Genomic DNA, 16,752 nt, shown 5'->3' on the forward strand with positions numbered 1-16,752 from the left:
TTATGTTGAATAGACTGAGAAAAAAACAGTATGGCAGATAAAGAAAATTCCTTTATTTGTAGATTTATATAAGCATAATATGAAGTTAGTAATCCTACTGCAGTTGCTTAAGTTAGTATCTAGGATATCTGTAAGGAAGAGCAAATAATTTAATCTAAACTCATATCTTCCTCTTCATCTTTCTTGTCCTTAGAGTCTCCTTCCTTTTGGTCTGACTTCACACTGTTCTGCATTGCTTTGGCAAATGCTTCTACATCTAAAAGTTAAAGAAATTAGTTATTTGCAGTAAAAATTGTGCAATTTCTGGGACAGAATGTATTGTGCATGAGGCTGTGTCACCAGTTGGAAAGCAAACAGTTGTTTCAGTAAGAACCTATTAGCAAAGAAGAAAATCTTGATGCTCATTCACTAGACAGCATTTGGATTTGTGCAATTTCACCTCGTGCACAGCCAGCCTCAACACTGAATTGCTTTAATAATGGAACAGATTCCAAATGTCCATCAGGGATAACTGCTACCTTCCCCCTCTGCCAGGTAAGGCCCAAGCTGTGCACTCCTTTCAGCTGAACAGCTGATGACTAACAGTGAAAAGCATTCTAAACAAGGTGTCCAGCACCTCCACTCATTTGTAACTCCAACAAATCAACCACAAGGCTGCTCAGCACATCTCTGCAGACCCTCCAACTTCTAAATGCAATCCTGACACCAGTAGTGCAGGGTGGCTCCTGAGCCACTTGCCTTTTCATTTTAAAAAGAGCAGCACTAGAGTCACCTTTTGGCAGGTACTCACAAACTAATCACTGCCTTCTCCATTCAATGGCTATGTGCAGCGCCAAGAGAAACAAAACAAACCAACAAAAAGACCAGAAGAACAACCACAGCAACAACTCAAACAGTAAATCCCACCAGTTCATCACGTTCCATCAGCACTGGTACATACCTCCTTTATTTGCTGCATCTATGGCCTCTGCAGGTAAGCCAAACTGACTCATTAGCGGGCCAAGCTGTCCTGAAGCTAAGGCAGCACTGAACATGCTCAATGCCTGTGAATTGGAGTCAAGAGTGTCAAAAACAAAACAGTGTGCATTGGGTTTCTCCAGCTACAGTGCAATAACAACATGAGACAGCAGTTTGGGGATGCTTCCACACCCTGTTGCAGCACGCTGACCACGCGGCCTACCTGGAAGCAGCCTCTATCCCTTACAGAGCACAGACAGCACTGCACTTGGGCCAGGCTCAGACATGCCTCTACACCACAGGCACTGTGTTTTGTAATAAGGAAGTGTTTGCTCTTCATCAGCTGCTGCCAGTGAGCACGAGGCAATAAGCTGTGCTACACTAAGCAACACAACGTCACCTCCTGCCAACTACAAACATTCTTCTTAGCCAACGGGATTTTGCATGTTGGGAAATTTCAGTCAGTATTAGTTGAAGTTGGCCCAACAGATTTAATCTGACAAAGCGTGTTCAAATGGACAGGTCTGGAATTAAGTACTGGGTTTTACAGAATTAAAAAGGAACGCAGTGCTATAAACATTAGCATCTCTTCCCTTCTGTGTGTTCACTTTAGTAACTCAACTTTAAAGAGACTGCTCACAGTCCATTCTTTGACAGGCAGTAATGAATTTGCTGCTACTCTGCTGCCAATTGCCAGAAAGTGTTTTAAATAACAAGAAAGGTAAAGTCCAAATCCAAAAGTGGAAGTAAAACAACCTTTCTGGTCTGCCCTTGGCTGACCACAGGAAGGAAGAAGTGGTGCTCCATGAACTCATGTCCCTCCTTCCCACTTCTAAGGATCAACTTCCTAGTCTGAGCAGGGGAGGGAATCTGAGAAAACAGGGCCATGTGAATCACAACACGTGGGGAAGGAGGGAAGGAGAGCAGTGCTTTAGGATAGTGGGTAACTACCTGCTGGAACTGAGGAGACGTCAGGGTGTTCTGAATCTCTTCTGCAGTTTGTGGCAGAGACTCCCCTGAGGGAAGGTAAGGCATCAACCGCTCCTGAACTTCAGAGTTGGCCAGAATGGGAGCCATTATCTCGGGAGTCAGAACAGTTGCCAGGTCAACTAGGAAGATGAATAAATGGGTGGCTGTTAGTGCACAATAACCCACATTTTGTCATGTAAATGAAGTGTTCTAGTCAGTGGAGCACTGAATCATATTTAGCACTCTGCTGGCATCCTTTCTGCCCTTCTCAGTTTTGCAGCAAGAGTAAGATTCTCAAATCAGTCAAGCAAAGCAGCACATAAATGGACATGAATAAATAAATAACGTTTTAGGACACCTCTCAAATTGGAGCAGGACAGGACAGCACAATTCCAAAGGACCCTCCCAGATCCAACTGCTGTCTGGTCAGAATAGTGTTACCTTGCTGTCCTCCTGCTCCAGATGGCACGTTCATAGTAGCTAAAATGTTCTGGAGGTCACTCAGTTGGATGGGCTGGGTTGGGCTGGTGGCTGAGCTGGTTCCGTTACCCGAACTGGGCACAGGGCTCGGGCTGGTCACAGATGCAGCTGCAGGAACGGCCGGGGCAGGCGTGACACGGGTAGAAGAGGTTGTGGAAGATGGAGTCACAGCAGCTGACTGGCTGCGAGAGCTGGAAAGACATCGAGGGAATTAATTCAAATGGCGAGAAGCTTTGCCTCTTCTTTCTAAGAAGTTTCTTTACAAGCCCTTACAAAACAAAGGGCTAATAACCTCCTCTTAGAGAAGAACCAAGCAGCCTTAATTCCCATTAAATTTTCTGTACAGTAGGCTATCATTCCTCCCATCTACGTGGCAACTTCACGCTAGAAAAATAAAGCAGACTTGGACCAAATGGGTGCCCTACCTGGATGATGAACTGCTGGTTGGGGGTCCCCCGCTCCCAAGTAGGCTGGCCAAGCCAGGACCCGTCAGTGCACCCAGCCCACCTTCCATAAACATAAAAGAAGAACAGGTTTAGAAATGCATTCTTTTTCAGGTTTCCTGCACCTCCCTGGTCGAGAGAGGTCACTCTTGTACCTGAAAGGTTTTATTTGCTAAAACAAAGGAGGAGGGGGATCAAAAGAGCCCAGACCAACCCTCCCCATCCCTCTCTGTAAATATACAGCTCTCATTGTCTGATTTCACATCCCTATTACAGAACTGTCTGAGAAGATAGCTGCACATTTTGGAAATACTCGATTTCCAGATGTGCACAAGGATGAAATTACTTTGCTTCATGCTGTACTCACATGATCAGTGTAACAGAGCCCTTCCCTTCATCTGCTAATTTCCAAAACTCCAACTCTTCTCTAAAACCTAAAGCCAAGGCCCTCAGCAGAAGGGTGCAAGGGCAGCCTCTGAACCACACTCATACATCTGCATTAATTGCAGCTTCACATCTAATGCTGAGATGTAGCAGAAACAAGTGAGCCTTAAGCATGTCACAGGCAGAACAAAGACCAAGACCGACCCCGCACAGAACCAAAGCGCAGCGGGGAGAACAGTGATCAAGAAACACAGCAGGAAACCAACACCTGGTCTTCCAGCAAACTGAAACAAACAAAAGAAATGAGATCAGAGCCTCCTTCATCCCCACTGCTATTTCTGGCCACCGAGAATTACTGCAGCATGGAGAACACCAGCTAAAAAGAACTGGGGAAAGGTTTGGCTCCTTGGTGTGCTGGAGCCGGCAGTGACTGACTGTCCCCCTATGACTCCTTTGAGCCACATTTGCCAGATGCTCCATTTACCACACGCTTCCTACTCAGTACTTTCTTTACTACATCTGATTAAACACACTTTCCAACCCAAGCATCTGTATTTATCATCCACCTTTTGGGAACTGATCTGCAGAGGACAGAAGCGCGCCATTAACAAACACAATTAAAAACTGTACAACACTGGAGTCAGAGAAGCACCAGCCATCTGCCCAGGACTCTCCTCTCTATAGGACCCAGTTGTGCAGTATGGAATCATGCCTGTAATACTGCTCATCCATCACAGAGCTTTCACAGCAGCAGGATGAAGCTAACCAGGCTGCATCGCGTGCTACTTTATTCAGTTTGTCCTGGCTAGGAAAAGTTTACCCAGGAGCTGCAATAAAAGCAAAGACCTGAAAGAGATGCAAACCAGATGTAAAAGAATCAGATGCTACTCGGGGAAGAGATCCACAAGGATTCAACACAACCCATTTGCTGAGGCAAGCAGATGAGTTATTTAGCTTTACATATCAAGCCATCTTATAGCTAGGTGTAAAGGCAAAGAAAGAAGAGCTGTTGAACAATGTATGAGGAAGCAAGTTTCAGGAGTCCTGAGAAGCTTCAAGAAGGAAGCAAGAAGGTCTTTACCAAACACATGTTAAGAAGCTGGAATCTTCCATCTGCACATCCCAACATCAAATCTGCACATGAAGCTTACAGAGACACTACTGCTAGATCAGCGAAAATGGACTTTAGTCACTGCCACCTGCTAAGCATTCCTTTGCCTACTTCCACACCAAGGTCTGACTTCTCAGTAAATGCTCTACTGGCCTTGGAGCACAGACAGCAATAAGAACAGACTGCTGCAGTGACTCCAACACAGCTCACGTTCCCTTTAGAAAAAGCAGGGCAGTACTTCAAGCTCTCCCCAGTGTTGCTCAGAAGAGGAAGCCCTCACCTGAGCTTTCTTCTACTGACTACAGGTTTCTGCAGGGCAGGTGCACTCCAACCTTCCTCTTGAACTTCACTTTGCACACAAATAGTCACTGGATCAGAAATAGCATAAAAGTATCCCCAGCTTCACAGCTGGGACATCTACCTGGGAACCCTTGGTTTCCTGCTCCAGTGAATATTTAGGAGGAAGAGGAGGGGACTTATTAGGAAAAAAAAAAGAAAAAAAAAAAAAGGCCAATATTCCTTGCAGCCTGTGCTGTAAGATGAGTGTCATGTAGAACCTGGTACCCATTTCCTGCCTTTTTTTTTTTTTTTTCCTTTTTTTTGGGCCCCTTAACTCATCTCTGAGGCAACGCCTTGCTTTCTCACGTGACAGAAGTGCTATTCAAATCAATAGCACTACTTGGAAATATTGTCAGGTAGGATTTAACCTGGCAGGAGAAAATACCACTTTGGCATAAAGATATTAAAGCATTTTACCAAGTCCTCCTAAGCCCGTTGGTCCGATCAGCTGCATGAGCTGGTTATGGCTCATGTTTCCAAGAAGGCTTTGCAAGCCACCCTCACCTAAAAACAAAAACATTCTGAAACACAACATATTCACATAGGTTTTTTTTTCACAGCACTCCAGCTCAAACAGCAGGAGATTAATTGGCATCACATTCTGTATGGAAAGAACAGTTGCAAGTGTTTACTGATTCACGATGCTCATAAAAGATAAATGCAACTTGGCTTCATAAAAGGTAAGACTCCAGAGAATCTACTGAAAATACACTTCATCTGACAGTCTTAGCTTTCAGTCTGCACCTATTAGCACAACACAGTTTATCTTGCTAAAGGCATGTTTACACTTTTCTGGTATTAACACTGTCCCCAACTCACCCTCCAAAGTCATCAGGAATTGCTCCCTAAGGAACTACAAGTGCTCATTCTAACACAAGGTCTCTCACATGAAGGAGCAGAGAATGGACTGTACCTCCTAATGCTGAGAGCTCGTGGCCTCCACTCGCATTTCCACCCAAAGCACCAGGCATTGGGGGATTGTTGAGATACTCATTCACTTTACGGCAATGTTCTTCATCCTTGTCTGTCTTTGGCTCCTGCAAGAAAGTTCTTCTTGGTACAAGGAGAACTGCAAGTCATTTATTCCAACGCTTTTCTTATTTACTTCCCACAAACCTGCATCCAGAAGAAGAGTCGTTTTGATCCTGCCTTGAACTTCAATACATACACACGGCCAGTAGTACACTGAGGAACCCTTTTGAATTCACAATCATCAGGAAAAATAATCAAATCCTGGAAAACACGACAGAACAAACAGATATTTCAGGAAAAACGTGAACATTACTGTTAGCCTCCCAGAGACCTCTGGTCCCCTCCCAACCATCTGTTCCAAAGGGGATTTAGAAGGGTAAGTCTGTCGAGTCATTGTAGCATTCACGTTCTGAACCACCTCAGAGCTCTTCCAGCAGGGCAGGAAACAAGGCCAAGGTGACACAGTGCCTCAACACCTCAGCACTGAAACACAAAGCCATACTCACATCTTCAACATTGCCCGAGGTCCTGTCCTTCCAGCAGAAATGGATGAGGGAATCATCGGTCTGCTGGATGTAAACAAGGCCTTTCCTCTTGTCCGGGGTCACAGTGCTGCCCTTCAGCGACATCTTTCCTGCCCGGAATTCCACCAGGTATTTACTCGAAGAGCCGCGGGAGCCTGGCACCAGGCTCGGAAAGAGCGCACCTGAAGACATCCTGGGGACAGAAGGATGGGCTGACACGACGAGAAAGCTCTCACGTGCGCTGTTCTCAGCGTGACACCACGCAACGAGGCCCCTCAGCTCCAGAACCGAGGGCGCTGCGTCAAAGCTAAACACAGAGCGAGGCGAAAGCAGGACGCTGCGTGCGGCCCCGTTCTCTACACGGAGCACAGCTGCCGAATGAACTACATAGGATGAGATCGCATCCCCGCAGTTTCCCTTTTGCGCTGGCACCACGGCTCGGAAAGGCCGCTGGGCCGAGCAGCCCCCACCCGGCCGGCTCTGCCCCGCACCCTCAGCCCGGCCCGGCCGCCTTCCCAACGGCAGACCGCCATCTGCAGCCCGTCCCGCGAGGCCGCCGGTTACGGCTCCCCTCTGGGCCCGCCCTCCCTCCAGGCCACCCAGCTGCCCCCGCGAAGCACGGCAGCCCCGCACGGAACCGCGTGCCGGACCCGGGCCGGGCCCCTCCCTCCCCCGCCGGTACCTGCCGCCTCGCCGCCCGCAGGCCCTGCGCCGCTCCCGCTTCCTGCCCCGCGCCCCGGAAGTCCGCCCGCCGCGGGGCGGGGCGAGCGCCCCCTCGGCCCTCCGCGATTGGGCGAAGCGGTTGTCATTCGGTGGCAGAGCCCGCCCCCCCGCCCTGCTGTGTCACCGCGGCGGAAAGATGGCGGTGCCCCCATCCCCCCTCCGCCAAGCAGAGGTCGCGACCCCCTCTGTTCTTCAAAATGAGCTTTATTCGGATTTACAGCTTTACAGTGTAACATTGACGTCCGCAGACCTGTACAGACTTCTCTAAAAAGCCAAAGACGGTTGTTAATAGAGACGGGCATCGACAGTTATTAAATATTACAAAAATAAATGCATTTCACTCAGCGGTTCGGCAGGGCCGGGCCTCATCGCAGGGCCGGGCCGCGCCGCCCCTTCCCCTCTCTCCCTCCGACCCCGCTCAGGTGCCCGACACGAGAAGCGGTGCCGCAGGGCAGAGCCACGCTGAACCCTTTGTGACCATTTTGGGGGAAAGCTGTGGAGATTCTGGGAGCGCTTCAGCCAAAGAATTTCCACTGCTTGGTCTCAATTCACTGAGAAACGATTTTTAGTCATTACACAGCTGCAAATGCAGCCGTTTGGTTCTGTTTTGTTTTTTGTTGTTGTTTTTTAATCTGACCAATTCAGGGCACACTCCTGTCCTTGTCGATCAGCACCAGCCATCCCACTAGCACCACTGAGGCAGCTGCCCCCAGCCCTCAGGCACAAAGCACCCAGTGCCCACACAGCGCCCTCCCACAGAGCTCTCAGCAGCCACTCCATCCCTCCACCAAGGCATCATTTTCACCTCACGGCCCCCCCCTTCTCCCCCCGGCACTCAGAGCTCGGATTTAAGTCACTTTTTGCACAACAAACACCGTGGTGACCATAAGCGACCTGGCCACCTCCAGCCGTGTCCTCACACAGCTGCCCCTGCCTCCCTGCACACAAACCTCTCTCACCACCTAGAGGCCCGAAGGGAATTAAGCATTTATTATAACTCTTTCTAGATGGTTTCTCTACAGTATTAACATATACTAACACAGTTATCTTATATACAGTGCTTAATCAAGTTATAAAAGTGACATTCTTTTAAAAGGTGCAAAGTTATGTTTTGACATGTAAACTACTGAGGCGAGATCTGCATTTAAAATATATTTTTTCACTTCCAGAGCGATCACCAGGTGCCATTGGGCATCCCGTGGCTCGCCAGGCAGAGACTTTTCAGCAGCAATGAGAAAATATTTTGTAAATGTTTTCAGTGAAGAACAATAAATTAAAAGAACAGAGTTGGAACCCATTCGAGATTTCCCTAAAAGCCATTACACTAAAGAGAGGAGAGAACGGGCTAAAGACGGAGCTAACTCTTACTTTAGGAAACTTGCCAATTTATTTTTAAATTACATGAAATTCCTCACCTGAAGTTTCAAATAAACATGGTATAATTCTGTGTTTGCATAATGAAAACGGTGCTTAAATTAAAATTCTAATCCAAGAGAAGAGAGATGCTAACCTGTCCATTCCTTCTTAAAAACATAGTATTTACCAATTACTCTGCATTTTTTCCATTCTATTCATATGCTTTTAAAGAGCACTGACTCCAACCTTAATTATAATTTAGCTTAAGCAAGTTTTAATCTCCTCTGAGATGTTAAACTTGCTTAGCCTGTGAATCTTTTCAATCCTCATACAGTAAGAATGGTTCCACAGCGGGCAGAAAATCTGCAAGGAGCATTCCAATGCCTGGAACAGCAATTCAAGTTGATTTTTACACAGACTCAGAAGTATTTTATGCTATCCCATACTGACCAGCAGGGTCCTTTTAAAAGTCAAGCATCTGAGCATTTATTAGAAACAAAATATAAATTTGTTCTCTGAGCCACATTACCACATTTAGTTTGTGTGTAAAGAACATCAGAAAGTGTGATTTCTGGCAACAGAACAACGTTGCCATAAGCACATTTCAGGTTAGGCCTTTTTATTGCCTTGAATTTTTACCATTTGTCTCAGTTTTCCAACAAAGAAGACAACTAAATCCCCCAAATTAAAGTTAGTCCAATCACGTGGTGCATAATTTGATACAAAAATGCTTCTCCATGATTATGTTACCCTTTGCTTTCTAATCCTATCGCTGGGATAGAAGCACAACCTGCTCTTCAGATGAAACCATGGATGTGTTCAGGCATCAGCTGGATCAATTCTTCCACAAATTCCTCAAGGTGCTGCTGTTTGCACCAGTGATCTCTGAACCACTGTAAGCCTAAATGCAACGCAGCCATTTTCCTTTTTTGCCCAGTTCCTCAAAAGTTTTCATTAAAAAAACAAACAAATAAAAAAAAACAAGCAACCTCAGGATTAGTTTTACTTACTAGGCCTAATTTTTCCAGACTCCTTTCCTCTCTCCTCACCAGAAGTGTATCACTTGGAAAGAAAATTAATGGATCAGTCCAGTAATTGATCTGTAGTTCAATTATTTCCATTATATGGCTTTGACGTTTCGATATGGAACAAAAAAATTCCACTTTTATGGCATCACATGCTCACAGAAAACATGTAATAGGTAACTATGCCACAGCTTGAAATTGATTCTGCTCTTTTACAACATACAAAACAGACGTGACCTAATAATGAAAAACATGCAAACAAAAACATCCCAGAAATATGAGATCTGTGTGGATATACATACCAAGTGCTTCCAAATAAAACTTTAGTCTAGAAGCATATTTAGTGCCAAAGCTGCCAAAAGTAGTGCAGAAGATCTAAGCCTCCAAGTGGTAGCAAGCAATATATTTTACATTGTAACCACCTCTGCATTCCTGCAATTGCTCCTGAAGCTCCCCATACTTTAAGAGCAGCATCTGACTTCAGAAAAAGCAGGCATCGTTTAATGCACCTTGCTCTTAACACGTGTTTTATGTAGTTTTATCACAGGTATATAGTTTAATGCTCACAGTGACCAGAAATTGTGAAGACTTTGTAACAGATGACTACAGTTTGAGAAGCTAAAGTTGTTTTCTTGTTTCTCAATGTCTTTGAATTACTGAATCATATTGAGAGAGGGGGGCCAGCAGCTCCAGTCCCCACATAGTGCTACATACTGTATGAAAGTTTCACATGCATCTCTTCATGGGAAATAGCCACAGTACTCGATTTGATCATGTTCGTACCTTGTGAACTTTTCATCCCTGCTCCAAGTTCTGAGAACTTAGATTCCTCGCTACTCTAAGTAAAGATGGTATTATCTCTATTTTCTTAAAGTTACATAGTTTTCAAGGATGTTATGAGCTCTACCAGATACAGCATACCTTCCTGACAAAAAACTAGGGAAAAAATGGAGAACCAAAGGTCCCTTTAAAAATTAGTGAAAATATGATGATTTCAGGTGTAGCCTTATGAAAAGAATGCAACAGCGTTTAAATATTTGGCAATCCAACATTAGTGACCATTAAATCCTTGACTGCTGACTGATAGATGTTTTGTTAGGATTTACTTAGAAAAGCTGAATTTTGTTATTCACAAAACCAGACTAACTGGCTTACAATGAAATCTAGTAACTAGATGTCCAGATGAGATGAGCTATTGGTTCCATTATTTCAATATATGTCCGGACAGTCTGAGAAATTTCTATCAAAATAGCCACCTGAGTACAGCCAGTCTGAAGTGCCGGTGTGTGGGTTAGTGCCTTGATGAAACCACCTGGAGAACAGAAAAAAAGAGGTAGTTAGGAGGGGGAACAAAAAGCCCAGAACTTTGCTTCTTTCCCAAGAACATTATTGAAAGACACTGATATTGTTTACTGGAGGAGGAGAGCCTCTGCCAGTATTCTGAGCACGAAAAACAAGGCATTAAGCTTCCTGCACAGTGGTCACTGCCTGACCATTCTTTCTTTTTTGCATGAAGTCAGGAAGGAGTACAAAATGGATTTTCAAATTGCTGTCTTATTCCAAATAATAGACACTGATATTTTTGATCATATATTGATAACATACCATTATTTTTTACTTTATAAGAGTTTTTAAAAGCAGTTTCTGAAGTAACCATCCAAGAAGTCCTAGAAGTTTCAAAGTAAGAGGCCTTAAAGGGCCACAACATGCTACTCAACTGCCAAAAGTTAGACAGGAATTGGCTATGGCACAAAATGGGACTTGATGTTTCATTCAGTCTATGAAAAAGATGAGTTCTGAGAGCTTAAAACAAAATCAAAAGAACAGCATTACTAGTTATTTATGACAGGTTTCAGCACTTATTATAAAATAATTTCCTAGCACAAGATTATCAGCAATTTGGTTTTCCAGCTCCGTTATTTAAGAGATGACCAGCAAATTACTACTAAATAATACAAATTGTGCTGTCATGCAGGAAATCAAACACACGTTGTCTTCACTAAAAGCATTTCAGGCAGTAAACCAGCAGCATTCAAAGCATTACACAACTGCCCAGCTTGCTGCTCCTTACCGTGTCTGCCACTCCACTTCGTCTCTCGCACGCTCCTTGCGAGCAGCTCTTTGTTTCTCCTCTAGTCTCTCTTTTTCTTTACTAGCCACATCTAGCAAACATTTCAATGAGAACAGTTGTTTAGCAAAATGGAAACAAAAAGGCAGAAAACAGGGAAAAGACTGCAAAGAAATAAAACATAGTTCATTCGAATGAGAGAAAGTGTTTGCTGGACACAATCTGCTCAACAATGACAACTGCAGGTGACAAAACTAAAACTGTCGTATCAGAAATGTTGTGACTACAAACAGAGTACATGGTAAAATTACAGAGCATTATCCACCCAGACAGTGGGAAAGAATTTAGATTGAGTATAACAGTGTTTTTTTTTCCCCCCTACTATCTGATAAACACCAGAGCAAGAGAAGACGCCTGCCAGCATCCCCCAACAAACATGCAATGTCCTCCAACACAGGATTGCAGACTTGAGATCCACCTGGGACACACTTGCTCTCCCAGGCTATTCAAGAAGAAAACAGACATTATACTGTACAAAAGCATGATCGTGATGAAATGATGTTAACATTGCTTTGAGAATAAGAAACTGAAGATATCATTTCACAGCAAACAACCCCCATTCAGTCACCCCTCTCAGATGTTACCAATGTGAAAACATGTTCTTCAAACACATACCCATGTTTCCATTTTCCATGTTTCTGATATCTGGCCGTAGCCGGCAGTCAGTGGGAGCTAATATTGCTTCCATGCCCTTCTCCAGCTCATTGAGACTCACAGCAAAACTGGTGAAATTGTACATCTTGAAGGCAAATTGTAGACAAAACACACGTTATTTTGGCAAAGCAGCAATAGGCTTCCTGTACTGAATGGATACAACAAAGCTTCTAAGAGAAATTACTGAGTCAAACCCTATTCCATCGGCCACCTTGAAAGCAAGACAGGTTCATTCCAAACTGACTTTTTTTAAAGAGGAGGGAGGAGCAGTATGGAGATCACAACAGTCTTTGCTTCAGAAAATAGAAACATATTTCCTCTATATCTGATATTAAACACCATGATTTTTCTTTATAAAGAAAAAAGGAAACATCTAAAACTAAGAAAACAAGTCATTTGTTCCAGGAAAGCATGCACGTTTTCATTCATTAATTTCAGAGAACATTAACTTAGGTTAATATCCAGATGCCCAGTTACTGCATTTTTGGAAGCCTGCCTTCCAACAGCAGGGTGAGCAGTGGGGAGCACACATCCGTATTTCAGCCACTCTCTGCACAAAGATCTCACAGATCACACAGTGAAGCAGCTGCAGTCAGATCACACATTCTACCAACTCTGCTGCTTTCAGCACAGGAATGAAGCAGACAGCTTGCTTCAGTTTAATTTTGCTGCTGAAGCAAGAACTCCCAGAACCTGCCAAGAAGCACATTAAGGACAGACACTTTCAATAGGGCTTCCTTTAAACATTACTCATGTTCCCTCGGATGTCACTAGTGACAGGAACACACACATTGATTGAAACAGTTACCTGTGATGAGTTGGGTGGCCTACAATTTATTCTCCAAAGCAATTTACTGCCTGGTATAAACTGCACGGTGTCTTGAACTTCTGGCATATCGTCAGCCTCGTCATTTTCCGACTTTATTACATCCTCATTCTGAAACAAAGACAACACCATTACTCCCTCAGGTTCAAATGAGTCAAGACTGCAGTTCAAACTAGTTTCTGTAATGGCAGAAGAAGGATAAATAGCACACGCTCGCCTTTTGGATCCCGACTGCTTTGCTTGCAAAAGTACCTTGTTTATTTAATTAATACGGAATGAATTAGTGTATGAGTTCATCAATTTTACTTTAACTAAAACATGCCACCTTTTCACACTGAGAATCAAGCTCCACATCAGTTTATACACATTAATGCACATTCTGTCTAAGTTGCAGTAAGAATTCAACAACTACTCTTAGAAGAAACTAGTATTTCCCATTCCCAGAGAAGGCTCTGGCCTGCACTCCCACTCTCAATGCCATGGTATGTGCTAGCAGTGGCAATCTCACAGAGCTGGACTATCATTTCTGAATTCTACCTGAGGGCAGAAAACAGGATGAAGATTTTTATTTCATCACCTCACTATTTTTATTCCACCGTTCACAGACCTCAATCACTTTTGCTCTGGCTATCTATTCCAGGAATAAAATACAATCTGGTTCTGCAAGCAGTTAGAGGAAAGAAAGAGGCTGCACACAGCACAAACAGCAGAAAACAACATCTTCCTCATACGACTGAAAGGCAAGCAGAGCACAAACATATCAAGCATTATCTCTACACAGGATCAGGCCAAACAACACCAGCTATAGTGTTTAATCCACTTGAGCTGCACAGACCCAGATCCCCTGACAGCTTCCCTTGACTACCTGAAGACCTACTTTTGCATGCTTGGTCCCTATCATCAGACTGAACCACAGGAGAATCTGTCTCAGAACACAGCTGCACTGTAAAAGTTCAGAGGATCTCAACATGAGAAATCACCTGAAAGCACAGCCATCAGAATGGAAGAGGCAATATCACTACTGTTAGAGCATCACAGTTCTCCTATTTGCCTTCTGCCTCCTCTGATGTGTCTCATTTGTTCTCTTCAAAACAGTTCCTCCTCTAAACATAAATTCCACAGGAAGGAAGGAAGGAAGGAGTTGACTTTCTTAGGGTGAACAAAATCTTATTATTTAGAAATAAGTCAAAATACAAGCCTGCACCATGACAGAATCCAGAGGCAAAAAACAAGGCCTATTCTTGCTCTGGATTCCCGTCATGTGAGTATTTAAAAGACAGACTGAGTCTCCCAAGCAGAAGCTAATCACTCTCAACTTTAGCTCATCGTTTTCATTTCTTAGAAGCAACCAGAGCCCACGAGACTTTTGTTGACACTGGAAAACACAACAGTCCTCTGCATCACACTACATTCTGCATTTTCCATATAACCCTGAGGCTTTGGCAGTAACTTATCTGATCCGGACACGTGATGAAAAAAAATCCACAAATTCCCAGACCCTTCTGCTTTAAAGGCTGTCTGCACCAGAAATTCAAAAAGGCTGCATCACCCAAAAAGCCATAAATGACTTAAACGTGGTACTTAAGGAATTTTACTTTTTAAATGCCTCCATTCAGATATCTTCACATCTAGCAGCAGCAGTACAGACACTTTCTTTGTTGAAGAAAAGGCTTGGGAGCTGATAAATGACGACAACTCTGACAAGTCTCTAGCAATCACAATTTCTGTAAGTTCTCATATACCAGCAGCTCTCACAAAGCCAACACAATTCCAAAGTGCAACGCCTTCTCACAAAGCTGCATCCCTCAGACCCCTACCAAAAGATGAACGATTATAACCCTCCACGTACCACCAACCCAACCATTTCTGAAAAGAAGATGATTTCCTCTCATTTTATATATTTTGGTATTTTTACTCCCTATAGGATCCTTAATCTTACCGGCTTCAATTTCTTTTGCTCACCACCTCTCTTCTCATTCTTTTTGTAAGTCTCATACGTGGTGGGATCAGTGCACCACAAGCATTCTGTCCACTTGCCATAGATGATGCACAGCTTCTTTCTGCTGCAGAGAGAGCAAAGGAGAGTTAGCTTTTGCTTCCCATAAGGCCTTCTAAGCCAAGTCGTACAGATCCTGGTCTGCATTAAGCACACAGCTTCCTACCCTGCTGTCTTTTGTTTCTTTGCAGATTTCTTAGAATCCAGATAGTAGATTAATGCAAAGAAAATGATTCACCTTCAACTAGTCTTTTTGGCATTCAGTCCTGCAGAACACATCCTCATGACTTAGTCACACACCTTTTGCTATTGTTAAATGAGTGTGGGTGCAGCGAAGCCAGCAGCTTGCAGTACAGACCCCAAGAGTCACACAACAGCCTTGGGCTTGATTAAATACTTTCAATAACTTCATTCTCATTATTTTAAGCTGAAGAATGAAACTGCAACTGCGCAACAGTGAAATCAGCTTCAACTACTCTGTGCTTTCCCTGGATACCTTCATTCCAAGTGGCCAGACTGGAGAGCTTCCTAATACTGCTGGAAATCCTCATCCCAACTGAGGAATCTTAATCCCAACACTGAGAATGCAAAAGGTTATAAACTGCATTGCTAACAACTCTGCACTCACAGCAGTCAAGGTCACCATGTCAGCACTAAAGCAGTATCTATCACAGTGCACAGAGAGGCCAACAGACATAGCACTTACTTTTTGTCCTGGATGTATCCCTCTACTCTGTGAAGCTCTTTTCCAAACAGCCCACACGGTTTAAAATTAAGGACACATTTATCTCCAGTACTGCAGAGAAAATTTCAAGTACACACTTCAGGAAGCAAGCCCCTAAACACATTAACAAGACCATTTCCCCCTACCTCCACCCACCTGCACTTTATTTTAGCTTTTTTTCTTGTCAGTAATGAGAGGTAATTATTGATATCATAATTTAACTCACTCAGATAATAAACCATAGTTATCACAGTGAGGTATGTGGCCAAGTTTCTATATTAAGCACAGAGAGACCATCTTGGGTTGCAGGTGTGAATTTAAGAGACAACTGCAGATTTGATGAGGTGGAAGTACCAGCACAGCAGCCTGTTGGAATAAAGCTTCAATCTATTCACACAAAAAACAGGTCCTGTATTACAGGCGCCGCATTCTTCTGCAATAAAGAAGTTTTCCTATTTTACAGGAGATTATTCTCTCCTTCATTTTATGTAAAGTCAAAAGCTTTTTTTATAGGCAGTTGGCAGAGCAATTGACATGCTCTATGTTCACATTATACTACTACTCTACAGTCATTTATCTGTGCTGTACTCTTAATTGAATACATTTTCTATTATCAAAATTAAAAGAGAGCCAAATGAAAATCAAGCTGATGGAGGTCTACAGCACGCTTCCAGCAATTATTCCATGTAATGGCTCTAGAGTTATATTTAATTTCTGTTCTCTGTCAGTAAGGCTGAATTTGAATAAGTAACTCACAAATGCAAAAGCTTTGTAGCCCATAAGCCATCTATCTATTCATTTGCCTTTTCATTTACATTATGATGATACAAAGCTCAGCCCAATGAATAGTTTGCATTTGTTAGAAAATGGGGAAGAAAACCACTCTGGGCCTACAAATACTGAAGGTGTGTATCCCAGGGCAGTGCCTGCTTTGTAACACAAGTGAAAAGGACCACGCACCAGCCCCCAGGATTGGCATTACCTGTGATTCACGATTTCCACTGTTCCATATTGTTCTAGCCACAGTTTACCAATAATTACATTATGTACACAACAGGTTGGATTTGTCCATGTGTAAGCTTCACTATGTCTGCAAAGAAAACAGAAAAATAAATCCGTTTCTTGAGCTTGCAGTGGAATG

General features: G+C 43.6%; 2 protein-coding genes across 6 annotated transcripts in view; both read right to left on the reverse strand.

The window, feature by feature from the left end:
* Nucleotides 1-33: 33 nt before the first annotated feature.
* ADRM1 (ADRM1 26S proteasome ubiquitin receptor) lies at nt 34-6,908 on the reverse strand. Of its 2 annotated transcripts, XM_042884809.1 has the most exons (10): nt 6,862-6,908; nt 6,162-6,372; nt 5,800-5,916; nt 5,597-5,720; nt 5,101-5,187; nt 2,832-2,913; nt 2,368-2,597; nt 1,909-2,066; nt 941-1,043; nt 34-256 (listed from the first exon to the last, which is right to left on the reverse strand). In XM_042884809.1, the coding sequence occupies exons 2-10, from the start codon at nt 6,369-6,371 to the stop codon at nt 150-152; spliced, it is 1,218 nt and encodes a 405-aa protein (XP_042740743.1). In that variant the 5' UTR covers nt 6,372; nt 6,862-6,908; the 3' UTR covers nt 34-149. The 2 variants fall into 2 exon arrangements, with proteins under 2 accessions (XP_042740743.1, XP_042740744.1); XM_042884810.1 differs by lacking the exon at nt 5,101-5,187.
* Nucleotides 6,909-7,088: 180 nt separating this feature from the next.
* OSBPL2 (oxysterol binding protein like 2) overlaps nt 7,089-16,752 on the reverse strand; it is a 29,749-nt gene continuing 20,085 nt past the window's right edge. For all 4 annotated transcript variants that reach the window (XM_042884773.1, XM_042884777.1, XM_042884774.1 and 1 more), the window contains 7 exons: nt 16,594-16,701; nt 15,594-15,683; nt 14,831-14,954; nt 12,874-13,002; nt 12,027-12,150; nt 11,355-11,445; nt 7,089-10,595 (listed from right to left, as the gene is read on the reverse strand). In XM_042884773.1, the coding sequence (XP_042740707.1) occupies nt 10,493-10,595; nt 11,355-11,445; nt 12,027-12,150; nt 12,874-13,002; nt 14,831-14,954; nt 15,594-15,683; nt 16,594-16,701 (769 nt within the window). In that variant the 3' untranslated portion in view covers nt 7,089-10,492. The remainder of the gene's footprint in view (nt 10,596-11,354; nt 11,446-12,026; nt 12,151-12,873; nt 13,003-14,830; nt 14,955-15,593; nt 15,684-16,593; nt 16,702-16,752) is intronic.

The sequence above is a fragment of the Lagopus leucura genome, unplaced genomic scaffold (genome assembly GCF_019238085.1).
Source record: "Lagopus leucura isolate 7727_CA_CO unplaced genomic scaffold, USGS_WTPT01 Super-Scaffold_100045, whole genome shotgun sequence".
NCBI classification, from domain to species: domain Eukaryota; kingdom Metazoa; phylum Chordata; class Aves; order Galliformes; family Phasianidae; genus Lagopus; species Lagopus leucura.

Excerpts from the sequence above, each read along its gene's own strand:
- ADRM1 (XM_042884809.1), bottom strand. The coding sequence starts at position 6,371 with ATGTCTTCAGGTGCGCTCTTTCCGAGCCTGGTGCCAGGCTCCCGCGGC. Across the intron at positions 5,721-5,799 it reads GACTCTTCTTCTGGATGCAG|GAGCCAAAGACAGACAAGGA; the intron begins GTTTGTGGGAAG and ends ACTTTCTTGCAG. Across the intron at positions 5,188-5,596 it reads CGAGCTCTCAGCATTAGGAG|GTGAGGGTGGCTTGCAAAGC; the intron begins GTACAGTCCATT and ends TTTTGTTTTTAG.